Source organism: Hyalella azteca, unplaced genomic scaffold (assembly GCF_000764305.2).
Source record: "Hyalella azteca isolate HAZT.00-mixed unplaced genomic scaffold, Hazt_2.0.2 contig13953, whole genome shotgun sequence".
Lineage (NCBI taxonomy): Eukaryota > Metazoa > Arthropoda > Malacostraca > Amphipoda > Hyalellidae > Hyalella > Hyalella azteca.
The window spans coordinates 249,899-277,856 of NW_025943855.1; the positions used below are offsets into that span (position 1 = coordinate 249,899).

General features: G+C 38.6%; 1 protein-coding gene across 1 annotated transcript; it reads right to left on the minus strand.

The window, feature by feature from the left end:
• Positions 1–4,906: 4,906 nt before the first annotated feature.
• Positions 4,907–26,859, minus strand: LOC108668102 (serine/threonine-protein kinase 32A). Its single transcript, XM_018155247.2, has 13 exons — positions 26,806–26,859; positions 19,452–19,507; positions 17,372–17,537; positions 13,681–13,840; positions 13,334–13,371; positions 10,799–10,888; positions 9,001–9,089; positions 8,542–8,670; positions 7,434–7,670; positions 7,039–7,186; positions 6,377–6,532; positions 5,508–5,788; positions 4,907–4,966 (listed from the first exon to the last, which is right to left on the minus strand). The coding sequence occupies exons 1-13, from the start codon at positions 26,855–26,857 to the stop codon at positions 4,907–4,909; spliced, it is 1,662 nt and encodes a 553-aa protein (XP_018010736.1). The 5' UTR covers positions 26,858–26,859.
• Positions 26,860–27,958: the final 1,099 nt, after the last annotated feature.

The window sequence follows — 27,958 nt, forward strand, 5'->3', positions numbered from 1 at the left end:
ATGTGATTTTTACCAAGTCTTGGTAACAGCGTCTAAAAAATCAAACGACATTTAAAAGTCGAATGCCAAAGAGGTAAAAAGGAATTCGCGATTCTTTCATACAGAATTCATGCATTTAACAAAATAAATATAAAGTGATGCTCCTAATGATATCAAGAGTAAAATTTCATTCATAATATTCTGCAAACTTAAAATGAGCAGAAAATTTAACTTAGCTTAAAACTTGAAACCATGACACATTGCAATAACAAATTATAAACTCATAACTTAAACCGTGTCAATACAAATATATATTTTTTGATGACGATTGTAATTTACATATGTCTTCCATTGTGGTCAACGGCCTCGGTATGTTGAAATTAACACAAAACATTTTTCCAGAGAGCAGATTGCCAAGCTTTGTTTCGCAATTGTTAGATCAGACTTAGGAACAAAGCTATTATTTATTATTTATATAATTAATTTATTCAGTATTAATACGCTTTGTGAAGGCTCTAAATGGTTCCTGCAACCCTATATGCAGTATATACGCTTCGAAGCAACTCAAGTCACAGCGATCATTCTGAAATCTTTCGCATCTAACAATTACATGTTTTACGTATTATGTAATTACGTTTTTGTATCAGTGTTGTAATATGTAATGTTGTTTAATGAGTTTGAATTATTCAAATGAACGACTCTGTAAAATGGAATTTAAACACTTTTGTAATCTAATTCATCCCAAGAGATTGTTGGGATAAACTTTTTGTGTCACATCATTCAGAAATGAGCCCACGTACTTCAGTTTCAGTTTTCAAAATAAGCGCAAATACTTTAAAATATGTTTAATTAAACATGTCATTTTAACCAAATTATGCATAGAACTAATATTTACACGATTATAATGTAAAATCTTTTAAAATAAATTTGGACATCATGATTATAAAGTACTTAGTCGTACTTTTTGATTGGTACGCATGTCTCAATTAAATGACGTAGTTGCCTATATAGTTAAATACTCATGACATAAAATGATTTATTATTATTATTATTATTCGAAGCAGTTATCGTGGCATCTGGTACAAATTAACTTTCGAGGGCACGTCACACATAAGTTTAATAGCAAGCGAAAAGTAAATAGACACGAGGAAGAATGAGAATCGATAAAAATAACTAAGCACTTAATTCATAGGCTCTACTAAATTCAAAACTATGAGTTACAATTCAATTCACCTGATGAATCGAACATTACTTCGCTCTCCAGTAAATTGCGAATATGTATATTCACCAAAACAAAACAAGAAATACGAATTAATCACAACCGAATTTAAATAAGCACTCAAACATTATTGAATGAACTTTCTAAAAAAGTAGAACATGTCGAGAAAAAGAACTGTGACCACGATCTTTTGCAGTGTAAGACTCCTTAGTGCTATTCGTGATAAAAGCACCCCTCGACATCAGATCTTTACAAAACAAATGAGGCTTGGCAGCCTTTCGAACTTGCATTGATCGGCTTCGAGTTTGAAAAAGCCTCTGTGGCCTAATTGCAAAGGTGATACTTCAGCAAAACCTCGTATATTGAAGCCTGAAAATTACTAAAACGAATAGTTCATGGGTGAACTTATTGTATTTAATTTTCGGCAGGATAATGAATTAACATAAGCGAACGGTTAATCTAAAAAAAACATAAAATAGGCTTTGCCATGCCGAAAATGCATACGACAAGTTGTCGGGCACATTAAATACAAAATTTCAAAAATCTTCTGACAAGTTTTTGAAGGTCAAACACAGATATTGATTGCAGACAATCAATTCCTTTATGAATTGAACGAAAAGGACGCGCTTCTGAGAATCCCTTCAGCGTTTCTGTTGGATTTGTTTGGAGTTTCGGCGGTGATTTCTTGCAAAGATTCGCTGCCTCCAAGAACTTCTTTTCTCTCAGCCACATCGGGGCGATTGGTCCTGACTTCAGGCTTCGAAACGGACCTCGTAAACTTGAGCGATTTCAATGAGCTGGAGAATTTATTGGGCTCCTTCTCTTGAGCTTCTCGTTCGCCAATAACTGATGATCGCTTCACTTCAGCGCTACAAATCACAGAAAAATCCTCGATTTTATTACTCGTTTCGCGGTCGACGCGACAGAAACTCGGAGTAACGACCTGAGTTGTACATGTGATAGCGTTTAGCAAGTCAGGGGCGGCAGTAGAAATTTTGGATGCTTTAGCGGTATCTTCGTTCTGCAAGATGCCTTTGTCAGTTACGTAGCGCGTTGACTGTAGTCTTTTGATATCTCTGTGTCCCTCGCATACCCAACTAAAGGACTTTTGCTGCAGCATACGAGCATTGTTCATGGCGTTATTCTTATTCATCATTTCGAATTTTTTGGCATCGTCGTCGCTTTCTGCAATGAGTCCGAACTCTTTCTCTTCGAGGATTTCGAATAAACACGAATCGACGCTTCGAGTTGTTGCGAAATGCCGATCAGAATGAAGCCCTTTAAAGAAGCGACAATTCTTTCCAAGACTTATTGCATTCTTTGAGGTTTCCACTCGCTCAAAATCCTTTTCCCTTAACTTCGAGCTCTCTAAGGACTTAGTTTCGGATCTTGGAATTAAAGACTTTGATCGAACGCTTTTAGTGGCAACGCTATTCGCCGCCTCAAAACGCTCGCTTAAAACTAATTCAGTTTCATCAACATTCACGTCGCTAATATTTTGGATTTGTTCTAAAACTTTGACCGTGCCTTTGTCTGTGTAGACTTGTGAAGGCGCAAACTTAGAACCAATATTTGCACGCACACCAGAATCATAGGGCGGATTTACTTCTGTCACAACGTCGACATTCAATTTATCGTCTGATTCTGGAAAGGCAGCTTTTCTCGAGACAGCAACTCCTTCACCCGACGGGCCATGACTGAATGATTGGGCTCTGCTGGCGTTCATCGATGCAGATTTTTTTAGTATCGGTGTATCGCAGCTTGATGTCGACTTTGACAGCTTTTGGGAGATGTTGCCTGACCTGGAAATTTCAGGAGCGTTGCCAGACGCTGCGTTTATCGACTGAGGTGTGACGTTGCCAGACGATGAATTTGCCCGCACAGGTGTGACGTTACATAAAGTTGAATTCTGAGTAACGCTGCGAGGAGCTTTAAGCGTTTTAACATCATTGGCGAAGGATTTGTCTGACGTTAATATTTCTTCGTGGTAAGATTTTTTCGACGTCATCAGGTCGCCAAGGGACGACGTTACATCGAACACTTCATCAATATCATCCGTTGTGTCGCTCGCCGCCGAGCGTTGACTCTGAGGCGGATAAAAAAAATATTTTTCGAGATTACTTCTAGGGAAAAAAATTATTTACGAATGAAGAAAAATAAACTGTAAACTTAATGGAAAATTATAAATTGTTGGAAAAAATTAATTTGCAATTTTTATCATATGATCTTATCTTTCCGTAATGAGGAAATTACGCTTATGTGCACGATGAAAAATTTGTAACACAATAATTAATTATGCTGCAAATGAGGATTATGATATCTTAGCCTAAATACTAACTATTTTGAAAGACATTTCTGCAGTATAGGAAAAGATTTTAATCAATGTCAATAAAATTAAAAGCACAAAGTCGACCAAAGACCTCGAAAGGAAAGTAATTAAAAAAAATACTATGCTAAAATATCTACGCTTCATATGAGCGTTTTTTCATGGCTAATCTCCACTCTAGGCTCCCGACAGGAGGAAAAAAAAACTTTCAGTATGTCTAACTTACGCGCAACTCGGTTGGTCGTAATTTTGCTGCCTAGGCAAACACTTTCACTAAAATCCCGCATAAGGCGAGCTCTCTGACACGTGGAAGCTCCCACGGACAGCTTTGTGAGGGCATGGAGGAGAGTGTTTTATGAGGGTTGTGAGGGAAAGGGTCCAGAAATTGAAGCATAGGTAAAGAGGAGAAGTGGGTTATGAGGGAAATGGCCGTGAAGTTGTAACGTAAGTGTAAAAGATTTCAATTAAGGGTTGTTAGAGACAGCAGATTATATTATGAGGAAAAATGGGTTGGCCTAAGGTTATTGTGTATAACGTTCAAATTCTATGTTGTAAGGGTCTAGCACTTATGTAACGTAAATTTATGAGCTATTTTATTTCATGTACATGAAATGAATAGTTACTGACTTGGAAAATTCTGTACGGGAACTTTCGGCTCGAAGGCGATCCAGTCGAGTCGGTCGCTGAATGGTAGCGAGTGGAGGCAGACGAAGAGCGAGACGACATCGTTGAGTCGAACATTGACTTGTAATCGTCAGCTATTGAGCTACAAGGCGATCCGTAAACACGAATCTCTTCCTCCGGCAGCAAAGTTCTCGAACTTTTACCATCCGAACTCGCACCGAAATTCGTACCGAAAAATGATTTATTGACATTGGATCGACATTGACGAGCAGTTCTATTCACTAATGGAGGGCTTTCATTATCCTTCGGGTGCTGGCTGACAGCAAATTCACCTGATGTTTTATCGGTACTTTTGCTCGATAATGGAAGGTTTTTACTTTCAATAGAGCTATGGCTTATTGCAAGATCACTGCATGTTTTACGAGGGCTTTTAGAGGCCAGAGAAAGGCTGGAATTTTCAAGTGACCGAAGGCTGGCTGCAAGATCACTTTTGCTTTTCAAGCTTTCGGAAGCTGGTAATGGACAGTAATTTTGTAACAAATTATTATATCCCTTGGACGAAGTTTCGTAACTTGCATCGGTTCGGAAAATGTCTTTTTCGTTCTGATGAACATAGCTTATGTTCTCAAGGTGATGAATAAACTCTTGAGAATCTTCATCATCGTCGCCATTTCTATCATCATCATCATCACCTTTACTTCCCTCGCAATCAAGTTGATTACAAACACAAAATCCCTCTTCATAAATAACATCTTCGTTCATTCCATCATTACACTTGTCTCTTTCTCCACAAATTTCCCTTTGAATTTCCTGCGCACCTGCGACCCGAGGCAGCAAACACCTGCATTGGTCTGTAGGAGAAGATTCTTCCGCCGCGTTAGGCTCCCTCAAGTTCATCAGACGACGAGCGTCTTTGATGTCCACGAAGCCTTGCGATGAACTCCAAATAGCCGAGCGTGATGTGGTTATGCGGCATTCGCCACTTTCATTAGGACGATGCAACCCAGTGTTGCTACAGCTTTTAGTATTGCTGCTACTTAATCTAGTGTAATTTGTAATGGAATCTGTATATGTGTATTTGTGATGGTCAAGTCCAGCAGCACTGGTGGAATCCGTAAAATTACAATTTAACTTGGCAGAGGACTGAGTATTACCGCTATTGGTCCCGGAATCAAAGACGAGGTGCCCTACATTCATGTTACTTTCATCCGTATTAGTGCCAACAGTAGTGCTCTGGATCCCTTTCCTTCTCACATCTCTATTGGCTGTCGTCTCACTAACATTCCTGCTAATATCTAAATTGGCTGTCGTTTTACTAACATTATTGCTAATGTCTGTAATAGGTGTCGTCTTACTAACGTTCTTCCCAATATTAGCAGTTGCTGTCGTGTCTATAAAATCATCAGCTTCAGAAGTATCTTCAGGAGAAGTACTAGTATTAGGGACTTCTGCCGAACATTTGTGTCTTTTATTGATGTTATTTGCGATGTCGGCTGTAGTAACGGACAAGGAGGTTGTGGTGGCACAGGAACTGAAGGACCTGCTGCTGCAGGACTCGCATGGTGCCAAAGGAACACACCGGGGGCACTCCTTCACAGCTGTTCTGTCCAGTAAACACCTACAGCCCGTGTATGAGGCACCTGACGAAACATAGGAGAAAATCAAGCGTGTCCCATAAGTTTAATAAATTCGTTGATTACATACCTGAGATAGCACTCATCAACCGAAAAGGCAAAATTTATATAGAAATTAAAGTTATAAATCAGTAAAGGCAAATCTCTAAATTGCTTCATTTCAGGCATTGAAAAAGCTAAGAAGGCTAAATAGAAAATAGAGATATATTCGACAATAAAATTTTGTATTTTTTCCAGCATGATGAACTTATAATTTAATAATAGCGGTTTCAGCGTATATTAGGCCGTAGGCCTGTCGCCGATTCTTAACATCGCAGAACATTCATATCATTTTGAGGTCTCGAACTCGCAACGCACTGCTACAATTCTGATGTGCTTAACCGCCCGCCTCCTTGCCGATTCTGACCAGAAACTGTCGCGATTCTGACCAGAAACTTAATCTTATCTATTGAATCTTCTTTAAACCACAAATCTACGGCGTGCATCGAAAGCTTAAAAACACACGAAACAAAAATCCCACAAGGGAAAACTTATCATTAGTAAGAAAAACAGCACACTATTTCTTCACGAATATAGAAAACGTGTGACACGTACCAAGGCCGGTGGGGTCGGACATGTTCATGGAGGTTTCGAGTTCTTCTTGCCACTGGCGCTCGAGTTTTTCGCGTTCGAGCTCCGCCATCTCGCGCTCTCGGTTGTAGATGAGCATTTGGTCGTAGGGGGCAGCGTTGCCGAGCTGTACCGGCGTATGAGTTGTCAGTGGGGGATGAAAACTCGTTTGGATGATCTAATATAATGATGTAAAATTCCGGGCCACTGAAATGCAGTGCCGTGCACTTAGATTGCCATAATATCAAAACTCGTTCGCATGATGCAACAGACATGCAACAGACATGCTGCTCTGGGTCTGCAACAGACTCTGCACTCACGTCATCAACAGACCCTGCACTCACGTCGGGAAAAGACCCTGCACTCATGTCAGCAACAGACCCTGCACTCATGTCAGCAACAGACTCTGCACTCACGTCGGCAAAAGACCCTGCACTCATGTCAGCAACAGACCCTGCACTCATGTCAGCAACAGACTCTGCACTCACGTCATCAACAGACCCTGCACTCATGTCAGCAACAGACTCTGCACTCACGTCAGCAACAGACATGCTGCTCTGGGTCTGCAACAGACCCTGCACTTACGCCAGCAACAGACCCTGCACTCACGTCAGCAACAGACCCTACACTCACGCCAGCAACAGACCCTGCACTCACGTCAGCAACAGACATGCTACTCTGGGTCTGCAACAAGCTCCTCTGCTTCGAGAGTCTCTTCTTCTTCTTGTGCAGCGGGCGCGACTCGATGATCATCTCCTCGAGCTCGAACGTGGGGTCGCAGTTCAGATGGTCCTTCTGGCGACACGAGAAGCTAGGATTTTAAGCGAGAATTAAAAAAAATAACTGAGTGACTATATTTCCCTATAAAAAATCATTGCGTATATCTTCATAAAACTCAGAGTAAGCAAGCAATGCATTTAGTCGAGGGTTAGTGAGGAGAAGTAATTCGTTGCGTGATTATATGGCCATTGAAACTATATTATATAGATGTAAATATTAAATTAAAATGAATGAAAAATAATGATGAAACGAGAAGTCTCACGAGAGGCACAAAAGGAGGCTGGTGTTGCTTGTTGAGCAGAGACTCCGCTGTGTAAACCACACTGCCCCCTATAACTGTTTTGCCGGCGCCACCTTTTCCAGCACTGTCTCTTCCGGTGCCCTCTCTTCCGGTGCCCTCTTTTCCAGCACCCCCTCCTGTAGCAGCACCGTATGCATTGCACAACCGCAAGGCCTCTGCCAGTGAGCGCAAGCGTGACGCGGGCGACGGGCTCAACAGCTGAATGTGACAGAAATGTGGATGTTCAACACTTTTCCAGCAGCATAATTTTACAACATTGAAATATCCCCGAGAGTTGTAGGTATAGCTGTACTTGTGCAGTCGACCAGAATTCAACAATTAGTCGACTATCTAGTCGAGAACAAAAGCAACTATCTATTAATTGGTGTACTAATATATGAATTAATATTTTGCAGGAATGATGTAAAATTCATCATAATAGTATAAATTTTGATGATTCTGCCTAAATAGGTATTAATGTTATACTTGAAACAAAACTGACACATTTAATTAAGTCGGGGACAAATATCAATAATAAACTAATAGATTTAGTTTATTAGGAACAACTAAAAATTTTGAAATTCCACGTGGTTCTCGCAATCAAACCCTTTCATAGATTAACCAACCCTCCTGCATCATCACGTATTTTCAAAATAAATTAAGCTCCTTCATTTCGCCCAAAAACTTGCTTTTATTACTGGACAAATAACATGTTTCGATACATTGAATGGAAACTCAAATTTATTCAACGGCATGCCAATACCAGAAGTCATTACTCATGTTTCCGCCATTCAAATCATTAAAAAAGCGAAATAATTTTTCTGACTCACACCGAGAGTCAAAAACATACTATTATGTTTGCCCAATGCATGTACTCAGATACTTCAACACAGGGAAAAATATGGAATCTTAGAAAATGAATATTCCATGAATGAATGAATATTTCATAGTGGTGATGAAGAAGGGGCTGACACACGGTTGAACTAATAGAACTTAAGTAAATTAAATGAATTGAAACAAATTGCATTTAATTAATGAATGTACTATTAATGCTAATTTTACTTTCAGTTCAACCATGGGGCTGACCAACCTTGTCCAATAAGGTGACCAGCGCAGGCCCCCAGTCGCTAGGGTAGCGAGGGCTGCTAAGCATCATCCGCCGTACTTCCGTCAGGCTGCTGTTAGCGTGGATGTCGTAGGGGCGCCGCCCTTTGCGTATCTGCAGTTTTATTAACTTATATATAACCACAAATAATTTTCTGTAATGTGGTTTACATCATCGTAAAGTTCTCTTTAATGCATATGCAAGGTGGTTTTGCTATACCTTCAACTGCAAATAATGGTCTGTTTATCGAAGGCCACTTTCGATTCAGTGAATTTTGATTTTTTTCCAGTCGAAAATTGATGAAATTAATCTAATATTTCATTCAGTTAATTAAAAATCATTGAATCATCAAGCGAATGGTCTTTACTTTTAATACTGTAACACAATCGTGAAAATCATAAACAAAAGATCGTGTATAGCAGAAAGCAAGTTAGTAAAAATGACCTCGTAAGCGGCGACACCAAGCGACCACCAGTCCACGGGGAAGCCGTAGCCAGGCACGGCGTCCGCGGCGCATGCGAACACCTCCGGCGCTGCCGCGGCCACCCGGCAACAAAGTTATGTCAGTTTTACTGGCCAGGATTTTATGGCATTGAAAAATAAATAAATGCAATAAGAAATATTATGAACAGAATATGATACTATTTAGGTTTTTTCATTCACCGACCAGGATTTTATGGCATTAACAAATAAATTAATACAATAAGAAAGATTATGAACAAAATATGATACTATTTATGTTTTTTCATTCACCGGCCAGGTTTTTACGGCATTAACAAATAAATTAATACAATAAGAAAGATTATGAACATAATATGAAACAATTTAGGTTTTTTTTCATTCACCGGCCAGGATTTTACGGCATTAACAAATAAATGAATACAATGAGAAAGATTATGAGCAGAATAGGAAACAATTTAGTTTTTTTTTCATTCACCGGCCAGGATTTTACGGCATTAACAAATAAATTAATACAATAAGAAAGATTATGAGCAGAATAGGAAACAATTTAGGTTTTTTTCTTTCACCGGCCAGGATTTTACGGCATTTACAAATAAATGAATACAATAAGAAAGATTATGAACAAAATATGATACAATTTAAGTTTTTTCATTCACCGGCCAGGGTTGTACGGCACTAACCACTTAATGCATAGTTCAACAAAGATGATGAACTACATAGTTACAAATTATGGTTTTGTCACCTATACCGCCCAGAAACTAATAGAGTAGCTATGACATCGAATTTAATGAATTAAAAATTACTAAAACCTGAGCACGAGTCTCTTGTGACAAGGATTATGCCACCATTTGAATATTTTATTATATGTCTCTAACAAAACGCATCATGAACAGCATTCCAGCGAAGCCAAATTCTGGCAGGATGGTAGTTATGACATCAATTTCTCAACAAATAGTCCCGAAAAGATGACAAACTACATAAAATATTACGCGGATTATATTTTAACATCATCATCTCTGAACTTTCGAGCGCCATAATTAATGTTGCTCTATAATATAGCAATGATAAAGAATATTCATACTTAATAGGTTACGCGGTTCTGAAAGAAAATCGTTATCTCAACAATGTATGGGTAGTAATTAGTAATATTACCATGTAAATAGTCCCAACGCATCACTATCAATAACTTTTATTATTTTATTTATTTATTATGAATAATATTTATCAATATAATTCGTAAATTATTACTGATGCCTCAATTTTTCTAACGCTCCTCGATATATTCTAGAATAATAAATATCAATAAATTAATGACATTTTGATAAAGATAATTATTTTAGTTAAATAATAGCGAGGCCTATTATTCCATAAATAACTAGTATATATTGATAGTTGCTTGCTGACATACATTGGTGTTTAATGACTATGAAAAAATCGTGCTTTTCTTTTTATACCAGTAAAAATAGTGCATTAAAGGTGGGCCATGGTATGACGGGTGTCCTTCCCATATATACTTTAAATTAATTCATTTAAATTTCGCCTGTCTCGTATATAAGTTTTTGCCGATATGAATTCTCATGTACAAGTTTTTGCCTAAATGAATTTCACCTTTCTCGTATTTAAGTTTTTGCCTAAATGAGTTCCGCCTTTCTCGTTTATAAATTTTTGACTGCACATAGGCATTTATTCTATTTCTTTTTATGAAATTAAACTATAGAGATGAATAATAATAAATAAATACTATGATGAATAATAAACTATATTGCATTTGAGAGCTCACCCATATAAGGCTTGGTCCCGCTCATGGAGGTTGCCAGCTGGCCCTCGTGCAGCTCTATGGCGATGTTGAAGTCTGTTAAATGAACGTGACCTGCTCAAGTGAGATACAATTAACGTAGCACCATACGATGATAGTAACAGCACGATACGATTATCTTAGCCGCACGTTAAAATTATCTTAGCCGCATGTTAAAATTATGGTAGCCGCATGTTAAATTATATTATCCGCACGTTAAAATTACGTTAGCAGCATGTTAAAATTAGGTTAGCATAGCGTTAAAATTATGTTAGCCGCTCGATACGATGATCTTAGTCTAACGTTACGATGATTTAAACCAGGTTAACTTCATTTCCCGTCTAAAAACACTTTTTCTGCTTTTCGTCCGAGTGCCGTGCACGGAGATCGCACTTAGGTTGAAGGAACATGTCGGATTACGAAATGTCACGGCGATGTTCTGAACGAGCTTGATCTTCATGTTCACCTTTTGAGCGGATCGATACCACTCCGACCATCAGCTTGGAAGCCTAAACCACTCTTGTCTTATTTCCCAATGGCTACGATTGCCATTTGGTAAACTTGATCTATTGATGTGTATAATAATTGATGAATATCATACTGGAATACATGTTGGCAACGGGAACGACCCATGCGTGGTTTAACCTGAGCCGTTGTATAAAACGAAACGAGATAAATTCACGTTTCTTTAGAGGTTCTTTCTTTGTTACAAGTAAATCTTTGTTGTTTGTAAATCTTTAAACAAGATTTACCTCTTGTTCAGGTTAATAATCTAGGTAGAGGCCAATGTCACAATAGAGTTGTTCATCAAATACATGTGTTGTATTCCCGTGTATGCGTGGTGAAGAAGAGACGATTAAAGCATGAAATGTCTTCAGATACCGAAATTAAACTTGAATCAATTTGTTCAAATTCTAATGGCAGATATTCTTTACAATTGTAGTTTCAGCCTAAAGTTTTACGTATCAATAAGGAATTTGCTTTTCCAGAAGCGTTTATTAAATTTTAGAGGAAAACACGACGTCATAGTAAGGCAAAACAAACTGTTTATAAACTTAAAATAAATAAAATATACTATTGAATTGAGCAGGTCAGAAGTCAACTGTTAATTAATCATTTGGTTTTCGCTCGCAAATGATGTCAGTGTGGCAGGCCACAATATTGGTCTCACCGTTTATGGGATTCGTGTCCAGGATATCGAGCGAATTTCCACCGAATAATTGTTCTGTATTTGCGCTACGTGCTCTGGATACCAAAGGCATCTTCATAATCTATTTGCTCGGGCGATTGAGGGGTGGCTATTGTTTAAAAAATATCTTTACAAAAATTACATGTACAAAAATTTTTGTTTCTTCGTATTAATTATAGTAATTGTTCAATTGACATTACCGGTAAATTATTATAACCAACCACGCAAAAAGTTCTATAATATATAACCACTAAAAGAACCAGGTTACAAGTTACTTAATTATCCTGAAAATGTCCAGCTTGAATGACAGTTAAATGTCACTTCATCTTCCGGGCATTCATAAAACTTTCATAGGGGGATTTTATGAAGATTTTTTTCTGTTTCGAATGAATGGCATCAAATTAGTAAAAAATATGCGAATTTTCAGCACAACAACTTGGTCTTCATTCAAAGCGTGGATGAGAGGTCGCCCTGAGCTCTGCCACTCCGATGCACAGCGACAAGCTTACTAATTACTACGCAGAAAACTATATAGCTTTCACAAGCGGGCAAAATGTTCGCTTTTATACCTTGAAAACCATTTTAACTTAATTAAATTCTATAAAATAATTCGATTCTCCTATAAAATTACTTTCTTTCGACTCGCTCGTAATGAGCTTATGAAAATTTTGAAATTATGAAGAGGCGAAATATATTTATTCATGAATATTGCACGTTGACAAAAGATCAACATCTCAGCAGGAGCAGATAATGACTGCAAAATTACCTTCATGACAACAACTCTGCATTTGGCGTATTAATAATGTTATCGGTCCGGATTATTTAAATTACTGTTATTGAGCTCATATATTTATTTCTATAGTGAAGATAAATAATAATTAAATGTGCTTAGAGACATGTAGTTTAATTGACTGGGAAGCAATGCATGCTAAACGCATATTATAAGAGTAGGCACTACGTTACAGCCAGACTAAAAATTTGAAGAGAAATCTGTAAAGATGTGTTACTGCTTGGAAGCGTCTCTTCTCAATACTTGGTTCGTATACAAGTACTTACATAATTAGCTTGCTTGAATTTTCCTACATTTATTAACTAATTCTTGAGCTGCTCTCCGAAGTTTTTTTTCGATGAGAATTTGTTGAATTTGTTCAGTGCTTTCTTTGCCTTCGAATTCTTCGAAACACTAGTTTTTTATAACTAAATCGATTAAATCGATATAAAATGTTGAAATTCTTTTTTTTTTGGTCTTCAATACTAGATTTATGTATCATTGAAACTTGCATTATTAAATGTGTTGGAAAAGTACCTCATATGGCCCATGAGTTTCGTACCTTCGTCATCCAGCAACATGTTATCTGGCTTGATGTCCCTGGGGAACAAAAAACAATAACTTCAATAACGCAAAAGTATTTTATTCCCTATGATAATTTACATATAAATCATTCATGGCGAATGAAAATGAATGAGGATACAAATGAGAACTTCAATCGCTCACAACATTTGTCTTAAGATTTATCTTGGTCAAATCCCTCCCTTACCAAAACACTCCTAACACAAACTTATATTATTATTACGCGACCAACTTCCGTACTAGCGCTAACATTAGTTTTAGAAATAATAAAACTATTAATACTGATATTAGCATTATAATAACACTTGTGAAGATTATAATGTTCACCTGTGCAGTATATGCCTGCTGTGGAGGTAGTCTAGAGCGCACGCCGCCTCCAGCACGTACAGGACAACCGCGTCGTCAGAGAACGCGACACCGTTGCTTACGTGGTAGCGCAGGTCGCCCCCCTCCAGCAGGTCTACCACCATGAACATGTCTTCTGTGTCTGCACGTCGGGACATGAGTCATGCTGCTCAATTTTTATATGTAGAACTATCTGTTAATAATAATTAAGAACTATCTTTTATTAAAAATGTGCAAGGAAAGATGATGGCATTCACAGACATGAACATGTCCTCGGTATCTGGACGTCGGGAGTCGGGACATGAGTCATGCTAGTCAATTGTCCTATGTATAAGTATCTATTGATAATGTTCAACATTTATCATTAAATAAAAATGTGCATGGAAAGATGATGGCATTCCCAGACATGAACATTTCCTTGGTGTCTGAATATCGGGACATAAGTCATACTTGTCAGCTGTTTCTAAGTAGAAACACCTATAATTTAACAGTTCACATTTGTCCTTCAATAAAAAATGCGCAGGGGAAGATGAAATTTGCAGCCATGAACATGTTCTTTTTGTTGATAATACGTTATGCTGGTCGGTCGTCACATAAAGTCACGTGTTTGTCACATTTACTTTGTTTCTTTCACTCCAAACGGACGCCACAATTCCAATTAAATTTTAGACGCAGGAACCAAGTCATGAAGAACCCGAGCGCTTAAATTTTATGGACTCACGACCTGAATTTTGCTTCCAAGTTTAGATGATATTTCATGAATAAAATCAAGTCCTTTAGGCTTTGAACGTTCGAGCGTAAAGAGAAATAAAGCATGGAAAGTATCTCCGAAGCGCGTCGTTCCAAAAGTATCGTGTCAAAATTGGCAGCAATCTTCAGGATGGTTCGTTTAATGAAACTTGTCCTCATATATTCATTTTCTTTCAAACTGTTGATAGGCTGCAATCTTGAGGATGCTTCAGGGGATGGAGTTTCTTTGGCGTTGTCGATTGCCTGCAATCTTCATGATATTTTAATAAAAGCAAAGGACTCAGAGACACTCAACCCGGTTTAAAATCATGGAGAGATTGTTGAGTGCCTCTCATAAGAATTTGGTTGATCGCTCTAAATTTTCTTCTAAAGTGAGGAAGGCAATTTGCTGAAGCTTTGTCGATGATCGAGATTCGAAGTACTTTTCATGCGTATTTTAATTAATGAAGATGAATGATAAATTAGGCATATTCTGGCCAATGCGCTCAGCAAAACTTCGATGAATTTCTCAGCTATTTTAATCAGGAAACGCTGATTGATAGAAAAAGGATAAGAAGCATTAAACTTAAATGCTTGAAAAGGCAAAAGCTCGACGCAAATCATAAAAAAATACATTATACATTAATTTATGAATTAAATCAGAAATGTTACTGAGGGAAATGACAAACTTAAGGACTTATCCCATTATCGAAGTTCTCAGGTCGTGACGGATCTGAATGAAAAATTTGAATGAATTCCAAAATAAACTTCTAAGCCTGAAAGCTCTCCATAAATTGCATGTGGTAGTTTACACTATAAGAACAAATTAACCCACGTCTCAAACGTGAAGCTTGTAAAAAGTGCGTAGGAAATACTGGTTATATAACATGAATAACATTTTTCTAAGCTCCTCAGTAGCCTCCTCAAGAAAATACTTCAAACATCAACCGAAAAACCGTGGATGTATCAAAGATTGCCGCGATACTGTAATCATGAAGTGCTGTCCTAAGGCAAGCGTAATTATAGCGGCCTCTAATGAGGCCTCGGCTCCAGGAGCTGTTCCAAACCTGGATCGCTTGGCAGCAGACTTTCGAGGGTGAACCTTCCCTTGCCTGTATAGGAATTGACCGACATCTTCAATAATCTAGAAGAATTTTGGGCAAATATTCCCAGAAATGTTCCAGTTATGGGAATTAAATCATATTAAAGAAAACCAGTGAAAGTAATCATTCTGATCAATGGACCATCAAATCGAAAATTCTTGGACGATATACGGCATAAATTTTGCGCTACTTTCGGGCATCGTAACTAATGAACAAACCTAGCACAGATAGAACCTAATTTCTTACATGTAGAAAATTTCAGCCAATATTCGTGCATATTTTTGAACTGACGCAATACTGACGCATAAACGACCCACGTGGCTCTACAATTACAATTTTTTTTTGGAGCAGAAATTCCTCGTCGAACCTAATAAATCCCTGACTCCATCAATACCTTACCCAATCAATTTCTGTGACCAAAACACAGCTCGAATTGAACAGAGAAGGCTCACGAGGACATAATACCCACCCTCTAAGTGCAACGCACGTTCATTGAATTACGCAACCCCAAAGCCCATTACAGAGGCTAATTTGACCGACCTTTATTGCGAGACATTTCGCCAGCACTAATAATAATCTGTGCAGCTAGAAATGAGCAATCGGGGGCTCAAGCGGCCACAATACCCCTCCATTCGGGGTTCAATTTAAAAAACATAATTGCTTTGGAAGAGAATCCGCTTAGTGCGCCGTACATCCGAGTCTTACGGGTGAATTGATAAGCTTTCAAGAGCGGCCTGCCCTTAGCCAATCAAGAAGAGTTCCGTAATGAAGCCCTCATTAATTCAAGATGAATTACAAGAGAAGCAAGAGAAAATACAATATCTGGAGAGCGCCCAATAAGGTTATGTTTAACAGAACGGAACATCGAATTATTACCGTTCAGCTAAGATCTGCTACCTCAGTTTCGAAAATTTGTAAATGAGAATAAAAAGCTAATTATAAATAAAATAAGTTACCAAAAAATGAACATGAAATAACCGTGACGAATTCAAAGGAATGAGGAACAACTCAGAACCATTCAACAAACAGAATGCTGTTGTATAAATACTATAAAACAAATAGGAAAAACTTGGAAAAATAAGAAAAGCTAAAATGAATGAAAACGATATCACTATACCTGAGTGAGTTTCGAGTAAAGAATCGAGGGTGAAATATTGAAGATAAATTAATGCTGATGAGATATCAAGATGAGGTTTCAAAGGTTATCTAATGCTAAGTCTGTCTTGTTTCTGGAATTGTATACTTTTCAAATTAGAGTTGAAAATCTATGGTGGAAAGGTAAACTACTGCTAATAATTTTACGTATTGTAAATCATTTGAGGCAAAGGTTGCGTAAAAATTTCCTTTGCTGTGAATTCATATAAAGAATTTGTTATGTGATATTTGCTGTCTGATAATTCTTACTCAATTAATCATTAAAAGAAAATTCTGCAAAAATTGGTTGGACTTGTAGGCTAATAAAATTATTACGTTCCTGAGACAAAAGAGAAAATCACATATTTCATTTCTTTTATTTAATTACCTCAATTAAAACAAAGCATCAGATAGTGATGAAAATGTAAAAAATAGCATAATTACTAACAGTAAAAAAGTAAAAAAAACATTTTAACAGTGGTATATTAAAACAAAGCAAACGAAAAGTTGTCTCAATTGCTCATGTCATTAAATCGAACTAACAGACTCAAATTCAATTTTATTATAAATCTAAGGTATTGAACAATTGCGTCTTGAAGAAAATTTTTTTTTCGTGAAATGAATATAAATAAAAAATAAAAAAATTTTCGTTTAATTAAATATAAATAGAATAAAATATCATACCATCTCGATAAATGTAAAATTACCTTGAAAAGAGAACCAGAAGTTGACCAGGAACGGGTGCGAAACGGAAGCCAAAATTTGCATCTCTCTGAAGACGTTCGCGACTGCGTCTTTAGCCTCGCACTGCGCCTTGTTCATGTACTTCATTGCGTAGAGCTTCTGCGTGTCGTGCTTCTGCACGATGCACACCTGCGTGGTGTACAGGTTGGTGATGGGGGAGTTGAGCAAAGGGCTGCATGGCGCAAAATTCATGATGTCGTTCAGCACGAATCGAAACAATACTTATCCGGTACGCCTAACCTAAAAGAAAGATGTCCCTTGCTTTAACTGCAATGGACGCGAATCTCCAACTCAACAAACTCATTCCATGCCTAGTTCTCAGTTCACCTTCGTCCGCAGTTCATTGTAACGTCGGTACAGTGAACTGTGACAGCAAGTGACTTTAAAATGCATGACCGGCCGCATTTGACAGGAGAGATCACTGCTTGTTTACATAGCACGCGGCGCAGCTCAAGCAGTGTTTGTTGGAGCTCTTCCTTCTAACAGAAGCTTTGTTAGTGCACCAGAACTTAAAAAAATCTTTAACCGAGTTACTAACTCAGGTATCAGGTCGAACCAAACTTGTTTAATGCGTGAGAGATGAGCAGCGTTGTTAAACATCTTTTCATAAACAAAACTTTATGCAATACGTGAATGGTGGGTCAATGATAAGGAGCCGTTGTTACACCTTTCCACAAAAAAAAAATATTTTATGTCAAAAATGAATGGTAAGGCAAAGACGGGCATGGGTTGCAAGACATCTCTCTTCAAATGAAATGTTGAACTAAACTTTAATCGAGCGTCAGAGATGGGCAAAGTTTGGCGGACTTTTTATCCCACGCCGAAGTTCGCAAAAACTTACGATGAGCGTGGGAGGTCAAGTATTGTTTGCGAGGGTTTCACCATCAGACAAAAGTGTGAGCCAAACTATCCTGTTTCCAATCATCCACCGAGCTTTGTTTTATCTATTCGAATTCTTTTTTTATCGAGCACTGTGATATCCGATGAATAAGATCGTTGCCTTGACAACGTTATGTCGCAAATTATCTTTCACTTCAGTTTTTTTAGGACAAGACCTTCAATTAAGCTAAAAGCTAAGAAATTGAAAATTTTAAATTATTCTACGACACATTCATTCATCAGTGCAAATGAGTTCCTTATTTTAATAGCTTCACAAATAATACATTCAATTAGAAAACATTTATTCATTAAAGGTAAAAAATAATAAAACTTAAACTTTCTTAAACAAAGATTTTTAAGACTGTATTAAACAACTGACGGCAGACTGAGTTTCACAGAACAATCAGCACAATAATTTTCATAAAAAGTGCACAGTTATGCATTACGAATTTATTTAAGACGGACGTCAGGCGATAGGTCGACCGTACCATCAAAGAAATGAGTGACACTTTTTCCAAATCGCGGTGTATATTATGTCAACTTTTGAGTCATCCTGGCGCAGTTTGAACGGCTGAAACGCGTATCATTTCTACGTGCAGTATGTGTGTCATAACTTAGACAATGTGATCCAGTCATGTTTCTGAGTCTAGGTACCAAAGGCTGAATAATGAATGTATCGGCCGCGATCAATGCTATCCGGAAGACAAGGACACGATAAAAAAAATCTTCCTGATGACTGTTAAGGCCGGTTTATATCCGGCCAACTCACAACCATTTTGAGCGGCCAGCAATCTGCCTGCTAAGGTCCTACCTCTGAAGCGGCACAACATGTCTGGCTCTCTTTTGTGTATGTCCTGTCTGCCTTCAGGAATTTTGTATCGTCAGCTATTGGTCAATTTATTCGGTATTTTTGTTAACGTCTTACTATTCAAATTACTATATTATCAATGCCGATATCAATACCTGTAGCAATATTTCAAGACTATGAGTTTTCGTCTACTATAAAAACGATTGCCAATGTACGCATCGATAATACATAGACTCCAAGTTTTTGGTTAATTATTTTGCTAGACAGTATTCAAATACTTTAAAGTTATACTGAAATCGAAGAGTATGAAATTGTCCGAAACAATTTTTAAACACAACTTTGTTGCATGTACTTGCCTTGCCAAAGCTCCCTTTGCCGATGGCTCGAAGCACTTGGAAGTGATCGAAACTCACTGCGAACGAAGAAAACAAGTACGGTAAGTATACTAGAACACAAAAATTACTCAACAATAAATTAAAACTAGTTTATGGCTGGCTAAATATCAGTATGATAGTGGCGTATTCGACTATTATGCCTTCGTATTTCAAGATGGTCAAAAATTACAAAATTGTGTCAGCACTCAAATCAACTCACAAATATTTATAACATCCGTATCCATTGCAAAAATTCTCATGGAGGAACCGCATATACATGGCCTCACATCTCGTTTAAGTTCAAGTTATACACATAAAAGGGTTTACATAGGAAAAATGCATATATTCTTATTAGCATTGGAAGCTCTTTTGAACCATGGATTATAAATTCATCGTGCTGCCACAATTTATTTGCCTCACGCGCAGCACAATCAAAACACGCGCTGCCGCAATCATTGCCACAAGCGATGCAGGTCACAACAATCACCGACGTTGATCGCAGCAATCCTGATCGCAAATGATGCCTGACTGTCATCATTAACTGCATCGATGCGGAAGCAATAAAAAGCAATCGGTGTTAACAATAGTTAATTATTATTGAGAGCGCAGGCTTTTTAACAAAGCTTGGCACGCACTCTGTTATGGTGCACCGCGCACTCTGTTATGACGCACTCTGTTATGGCGCACCACGCACTCTGTAATGGCGCACCACGCACTCTGTTATGGCGCACCACGCACTCTGTTATGGCGCACCACGCACTCTGTTATGGCGCACCACGCACTCTGTTATGACGCACCACGCACTCTGTTATGGCGCACCACGCACTCTGTTATGACGCACCACGCACTCTGTTATGGCGCACCGTCACAACACGCCACTCTGCCGAACAATATGACGACAATCTATCATTTTTTGTGACTGCGGAGACCTCATCAAAATAAAGGCCGAGCCACAACAACAGCCTTCCTTTACAGCCTTCTCGCCAGTTTTCGGCTTTCCCTCCAGCATTCTGCCTTCCCTTAAGCCCATACTTCCGCATTCTGCCTTTCCCCTTACATCCTTCCTTCAGCATTTCATCTTCCCCTAAAAAATTCTCTCCAGCTTTCCCTTTTAGTTTTCCTTCCAGCCTCCTGCCTTCCTTCACAAACTTCCCTCAAGCTTTCCTTTTTAGCTTTCCTTTCAGTCTTCTGCCTTCCCTTGAAGCCAATTTCCTCCAGTTTCCCTTTTAAGCTTTCCATCCGGCCTTCGCTCCAGCCTTCTACACCCAGATTGACTGGCGCTTACAAAAGCAAAATAGCTTCCTGCCGCCAACATTCATATAAGCGGCAGGTTTTCGCAGCGCTTTGTTATTCTGCATGTGATAATAACTTGTTTACGATGTGACATCGGGGTGCGTACGTACGTGTGATGACCTCGTTGCTGGAGTGTGAAAAATGCCAGGGTAGTGCGACGTTGTTTGCGCCAGCGGTGGAGTTAAAGGACAACAAAACGCGGGAAAACTATAAATGATTGAGCCGGAAAACAAATGCTTTATGATCCCAAAATTGCGGTGGCCACCGGGCACGTCTTTTGGGAGCTCAAAGTCAATGAAACCGGAACTGATAAGAATCACATTTTGGGGGGATTGCACAGAGTGAAACGTATGTTGTTTGTTTATTTTTCTCCATACGAAAGTCTACATAATAAAAAAAAATTTTCCAATTTCACAGATTTTCCTGCTTACCGAATATCTTCATATTCGGTGAAATCTAAACAAAGGTTTCACGTAAGAGTAAATCAACCGTAAATTGCGTATCCAAATTACGGATCCAAATTAGTTCAGGCCTTGAAACGATCGAATACCTTGGGAAAATGTGATATCCCACACGACTGCGTCAATAAAATATAAAAATAAAAGCAACAAATATAAAAGGTAAGACATTCGCCATGGCCGCAACCTCCGACCAGATCGCAAGAAACTCACGCTCGCCTTAATGGCGTAGAAGAAACGAATGCTTTTCATCCAAAAACAAGCAAGTGTCCGTCTTTGAATGATGATTTTAGTAATATTTTTAATGGGTTGCAGTTTTGAAAAGCCTTTGGGTGGAGTGAATGCCAGAGGGATTGCAAGAGGCGCTTGGTTTTAGAACGCTCCTTTCTTATAGTTTTGTGGAGCGACACAAGAAGAGTAATATACTTGTAACTCGTAATGATCCAGTCCGGATTAAATTTTATGCGTTGTTGAATTTTCGAAAATTGTTTTTTTTCTGGATTCAAACTTTCATTGTCACGTTCACAGTTTCCGTTTTCATGATAACTCTATGAATAGTTCTCGTTTTTAGACTATGATGCGCGACGCTACTACAGTCATTCCCTGCACCTGAGGCATGTCACTTCTCTGCATCCCTGCACTACTGCAGTCATTCCCTGCATCTGAGGCATGTCACTTCACTGCATCTCTGCACTACTGCAGTCATTCCCTGCACCTGAGGCATGTCACTTCACTGCATCTCTGCACTACTGCAATCATTCCGCCAGATCAAATCTTGTGGCGTTAAGTCAGCCCGCAAAAGATCGAGCGTGGAGGCACAAAGAAGCTTTATATTAAACGCCGGCCTGCTTTGCTGCTCACCGGAAATCATGAAACGCGGATTTACGACTTCGACGTAATGGAAAATTGTGGCATGTTTTCATATTTAAAGTGTAAGATAAATCAGAAGCTCAAGACTGTCGCATTCACAGTAGTTCGATGCAAAATTTGAGATTTATTAAAAAAATCTGAAATTTTGCTCTGAGTTTAATGCTTTCAAAAATTTAAGCATAATTCATAATAAACTTGTTCATATATAATGTAGGTAAAGTAAGCAAAATTAATTTACATACAGGAATGTATGTACTTGCAAGGAATATACTGGGCATTTTTTAAGTAAGGACCGTGTTGGAATTAATAAAAAAGACGTGAAATATATCGCAATAATTTTATTTTTCTATGAAAGCCTGTACCTTGATCTACTTTTCTACATAATTTCCGTGAATATTGAGGCACTTGTCATAACGTGGCGCCAGCTTTTGAATACCCGCCTGATAAAATTCTGTCGCCTGACTTGGAGATGAAATTCTGAAAATCTATTGAAATTCTGAATTCTGCTGAAATGGAGGTGTAATTCTGCTGAAAAACGCCTAAAATTTCATCTTCCTGACGAGTTACACAGTAGAATTGTAGGAGTTTTTCCGCAGAATTTTACCTCCAAGTCAGGCGACAGAATTTTATCAGTAGGGTATTCAAAAGCTTGCGCCACGTTATGACAAGTGCCTCAATATTCACGGAAATTATGTAGAAAAGTAGATTAAGGTACAGGCTTTCATGTAAAAATAAAATTATTCGATATCTTTGCACGTCTTTTTTTAATTCCAAAACGGTCCTTACTTAAAAAAACATGTCTCGTATTTATATTTAAACTGGATTTTTCGAACATATCATTTTAAAATTGGAATGTTTGAACTGGGCCTATCTAGGGTGGGCAATTGATGGTATCAAGGCAGAATGTTTCCCAACTACATGTACATTCATGCAGGCAGTTCATTGATGTATTTTTAAAAACACATCCACCCATCATTTAAATAATCCTGATTACCGTATAATGTTTACGCTCATGCCTCTTCCTACACAGCAAAAGCATCTCGACAATTAGCCAATCTTGAAAATTAGTCACTCATTTAGTCTGCCAATCTCTGCCAAGCCAGCCATTTAGTCAGCGAATCATTACCACAGCCAGCCATTTAGTCAGCCATTCATTACCACAGCCAGCCATTTAGTCAGCCATTCTCTACCAAAGCCAGCCATTTATTCTGCCAATCATTACCACAGCCAGCCATTTATTCTGCCAATCTCTACCAAAGCCAGCCATTTATTCTGCCAATCATTACCACAGCCAGCCATTTATTCTGCCAATCTCTACCACAGCCAGCCATTTATTCTGCCAATCATTACCACAGCCAGCCATTTATTCTGCCAATCTCTACCACAGCCAGCCATTTATTCTGCCAATCATTACCACAGCCAGCCATTTATTCTGCCAATCTCTACCACAGCCAGCCATTTATTCTGCCAATCATTACCACAGCCAGCCATTTATTCTGCCAATCTCTACCACAGCCAGCCATTTATTCTGCCAATCATTACCACAGCCAGCCATTTATTCTGCCAATCTCTACCACAGCCAGCCATTTATTCTGCCAATCATTACCACAGCCAGCCATTTATTCTGCCAATCTCTACCACAGCCAGCCATTTATTCTGCCAATCATTACCACAGCCAGCCATTTATTCTGCCAATCTCTACCACAGCCAGCCATTTATTCTGCCAATCATTACCACAGCCAGCCATTTATTCTGCCAATCTCTACCACAGCCAGCCATTTATTCTGCCAATCATTACCACAGCCAGCCATTTATTCTGCCAATCTCTACCACAGCCAGCCATTTATTCTGCCAATCATTACCACAGCCAGCCATTTATTCTGCCAATCTCTACCACAGCCAGCCATTTATTCTGCCAATCATTACCACAGCCAGCCATTTATTCTGCCAATCTCTACCACAGCCAGCCATTTATTCTGCCAATCATTACCACAGCCAGCCATTTATTCTGCCAATCTCTACCACAGCCAGCCATTTATTCTGCCAATCATTACCACAGCCAGCCATTTATTCTGCCAATCTCTACCACAGCCAGCCATTTATTCTGCCAATCATTACCACAGCCAGCCATTTATTCTGCCAATCTCTACCACAGCCAGCCATTTATTCTGCCAATCATTACCACAGCCAGCCATTTATACTGCCAATCATTACCACAGCCAGCCATTTATTCTGCCAATCATTACCACAGCCAGCCATTTATTCTGCCAATCTCTGCCACAGCCAGCCATTTATTCTGCCCATCTCTAACACAGCCTTGAACCGCTACCGCCAATCATTTCCGCAACCAAGCCAGCCATTTAAGAAACCAATCAGCAGCTCAGCGGCCAACACAAGCCAATCAGGCAGGAGCGCTTGGCCGTTGACGGCAGAGTGTTGGTGCGACTCTAGTGACTCGCCATCAGCTTCATCATCATTATTACAATCATTAGCATCACCATCATCACCACAATCACCCCGCCATCATAGCAATCTTTTGAAAAAAACTTTTAAAAAATAAATAAAAGACGCTTAATAAAAGTAGAACGCATGTATATAGAGAGATAGTTCATGGCATTTTTATTTATGTTCAACAGTACTTAAAAATCTACACGATGTACCTCTGCCTTCCCATCACCCCTTCCGTGTAATTCATCCGTAGCAATTACGGTTTACCCCTCTCCCCTCTCACACCCCAAGCCCTTATAGTCAACCTAGTTATGCGCTATACGCCTTCTTTTTCTGCTATATATTTTCCCCCTTTCTCCTTTCTGGCCACTCTTTGCCACTCTTTATTCTTCTCCTCACTTTCACCGCGACGCAATAACAAGGCCGCTGCCAGTGCTGAGGAAAGCGTTTCAAACGGCATCAGTAATTACTGCAATTAGTGAATAGCAATTGTTAATTTTTACTTGTTTTGTTGATCCCTTTATAGGATGATCATGTATCGTGATCAATACCAGTGAAATCAGCGTGATCATAAAACACGTAGCACATTCATTGACACATGTGTTCATGTGACCTTGACTGCCTCAACGTGTCACCAAGTGACATATAAATGGCCTCATCATAACATCTCGAGGCCTTTTGCGGCCAAACGAGCCCTTTGATCTTTCTACCCCTTAAAAAACCTTGCTTGATATTTCGGGCGACTTACATAACCTTAAGTGACTTTCCAATCAAACAAACTGACATTTATTCGGACTATTCTGACAGTTTTAAAACATGCATGGTGACCTTTTCGGCTGAGCGAGGAATTGTGACAACTCTGGCTGTCTCTAAGTTGTAAGGCTAAAACCGAGCAGAGTATCTTCTATTATTTATAAATTGGATAAAATTTACCCTATTCATACCATTATGAATATATATTTAATGTTTTAATTTTTGAATTCATATCCCATAGAATGAAGTGAATCAGAATAAAAATACGAAATGGAAACGTAGCTGAATTTGTCGAAGTTTTTGTTGGTACTCTACGGCATTTGCACCGAACATCTAATTAATTATAGAAACTGACTGGTTGCATTCAATAAACAAACGTAACCTTTGGCTGAAAGAAGTAACCCGCCATTCATCACACCCATACACATACAATGATTAAATTAACCACGCGTTCACTCTGCATTCATAAATTAAAATAAAGAAACTTTACTCAGCAAACTCGAGTGCCTGCAAATGAAAAACACTGTCACAACTCTGCTCGTAAGACCCAAGCTCTGTTTACACTGCTCAGCTCTGCCCCAGCTCTGTCTGCGCTACCACAGCTCTGTCTGCACTACCTCAGCTCTGTCTGCACTACCTCAGCTCTGCCTGCACTACCTCAGCTCTGTCTGCTCTACCTCAGCTCTGTCTGCACTACCTCAGCTCTGTCTGCACTACCTCAGCTCTGCTCGCAAGACCCCAGCTCTGTTCACACTACCCATCTCTGCCCCAGCACTACCCACACTGCCCCAGCTCTGCCAGACATGCGAGTAGAGCACGGCAGTAATTGGTCTGTCAGACAGGCGCGCTCTGCCGCCCTGACGCACGAAAATCTAGTCGTGCCCTGCCAGTGACAGGGGCGAAGTGATTTATTTTACCGAGCATGGGGAGAAATCTGAGCTAATGCTTTGTAAATATAGATTTTTGAATGATTTAGTTTCACCAACATAGAGCAAACTACTCTCGAGAGGCAGCAGAATGTTCTGCATAAATCGTCACTAATGTGTTCCTTGCCTCTTAACCCTCTACCGCCGTATGTCACTCTCCGGGAACATAACTTTCAACTTAAATTATACGTAAACTATTGAGTGCAGCAACCTGAGGATGTTTGTTCGCAACAGAGAACATTTCAAAGTTGTACGTGGCGGCAACCATCAGTGCAAGCCATTTTGTGCTCACTAGAAAGTATCCTTTTTTGTAAAGTAGGCTTGTGACAATATTGCTCCGGTCACTCATGTCAGGCGGTAGATGGTTAATTAAATAGGACAAGATTCATTCTTACGTCACCTATCACCGAGATAGATGAAGATGACTATCATGACATCATGAGATCAAAATCGGATTTACCGATATCGGTAGATTAGCACTAATCTAGAATTATAACAACCTTTACATAGCATTATAATATATCACTTAATTTTAACTTAACTTCATAAGGAATGACATTAGTATCATTGAATGTAATGAGTACGTACCGGGCTCTCCGTCGTACGATGGCAGGCGCTTCTTGGACTGATTCAGTCCCATGGTGAAATAAATGAATAAATAAATAAATAAGTGATCTTGATACTTTACGCATCTGCTGATAGCTGCCGATGATCACAGAACGAACATCTAAATTATGATTAGATTAATTATTCTTTCCATTTTTCATTCAGTTAATAGTTAGATAATTCGATGCAACTGAACATGTAAACATTTTCTCTGAATGCAAGCCCGAGACATCTTCTTCCACTGTGAGTGATATGACATCGATACTAAAGCTTCAAGTCATATATTTCTAATAATTTAAGCCTTATAATGCTCGTCACTTTAGAACTGAAATTAACTGAACGTCTATGAAAATTTTCAAACTAATATTTAAATCAACAAGAATATCAGGCATATATTGCCAGGCTTCGTTTCCTGCCTGAGGATTTCGTGTTCGTAAATTTTGGTTCACTGGAATAACGGCCGCAGGCTACGGAAATTCTCGGGTAACTTCCGAAGAGTAAATGTAGCCAAATGATCAGCAGGCCAACACATGAGAACTTTTCAAGCGCACACATCGCTTCGAGACGTTCAGGCTAGTATTTCCAGCTTTATAAAACTCTGTAGGCTGCAAGATTCCTTCGAGTGAGGGAAATAGTTTTTTTCAATAAATTTCAATGGAATCTTCATATATGATCCGTCATTTATTCAGTGATAGATAAATAGAAATAAATTCACGAAAGAGACGTACAAATTTCACTGAATCACAAAGTCATGTAATCGCACTTATTTTCAGTTCATAGAATCAAAACGTAATCTGCAAATAAAAATACATTATAAATTAAATAAATTAAAGCCAATAACGGGTTGGAAAATCCATTATATACTGGAAATTCTTCATTATAAGCTGCGAATCATGCAAATTAAGTACACTGGTAACTCATTCAAATGACTTCCCAGCACACTTCTTTCCCAGTATTTAATGTCTTCAACGCAATTGACGTCGGGTAGAGGCGTACCGCGCACTGCACTGAACGCAACAAACAACTTAATATAATGGAGAAAATTACATATGTCCAAATTTACCCAAGCTTAAATATGAATTAGACAAAAAAAAAGAGAAAAACAATAGATAAGTATCAACAAAAAAATAATAAT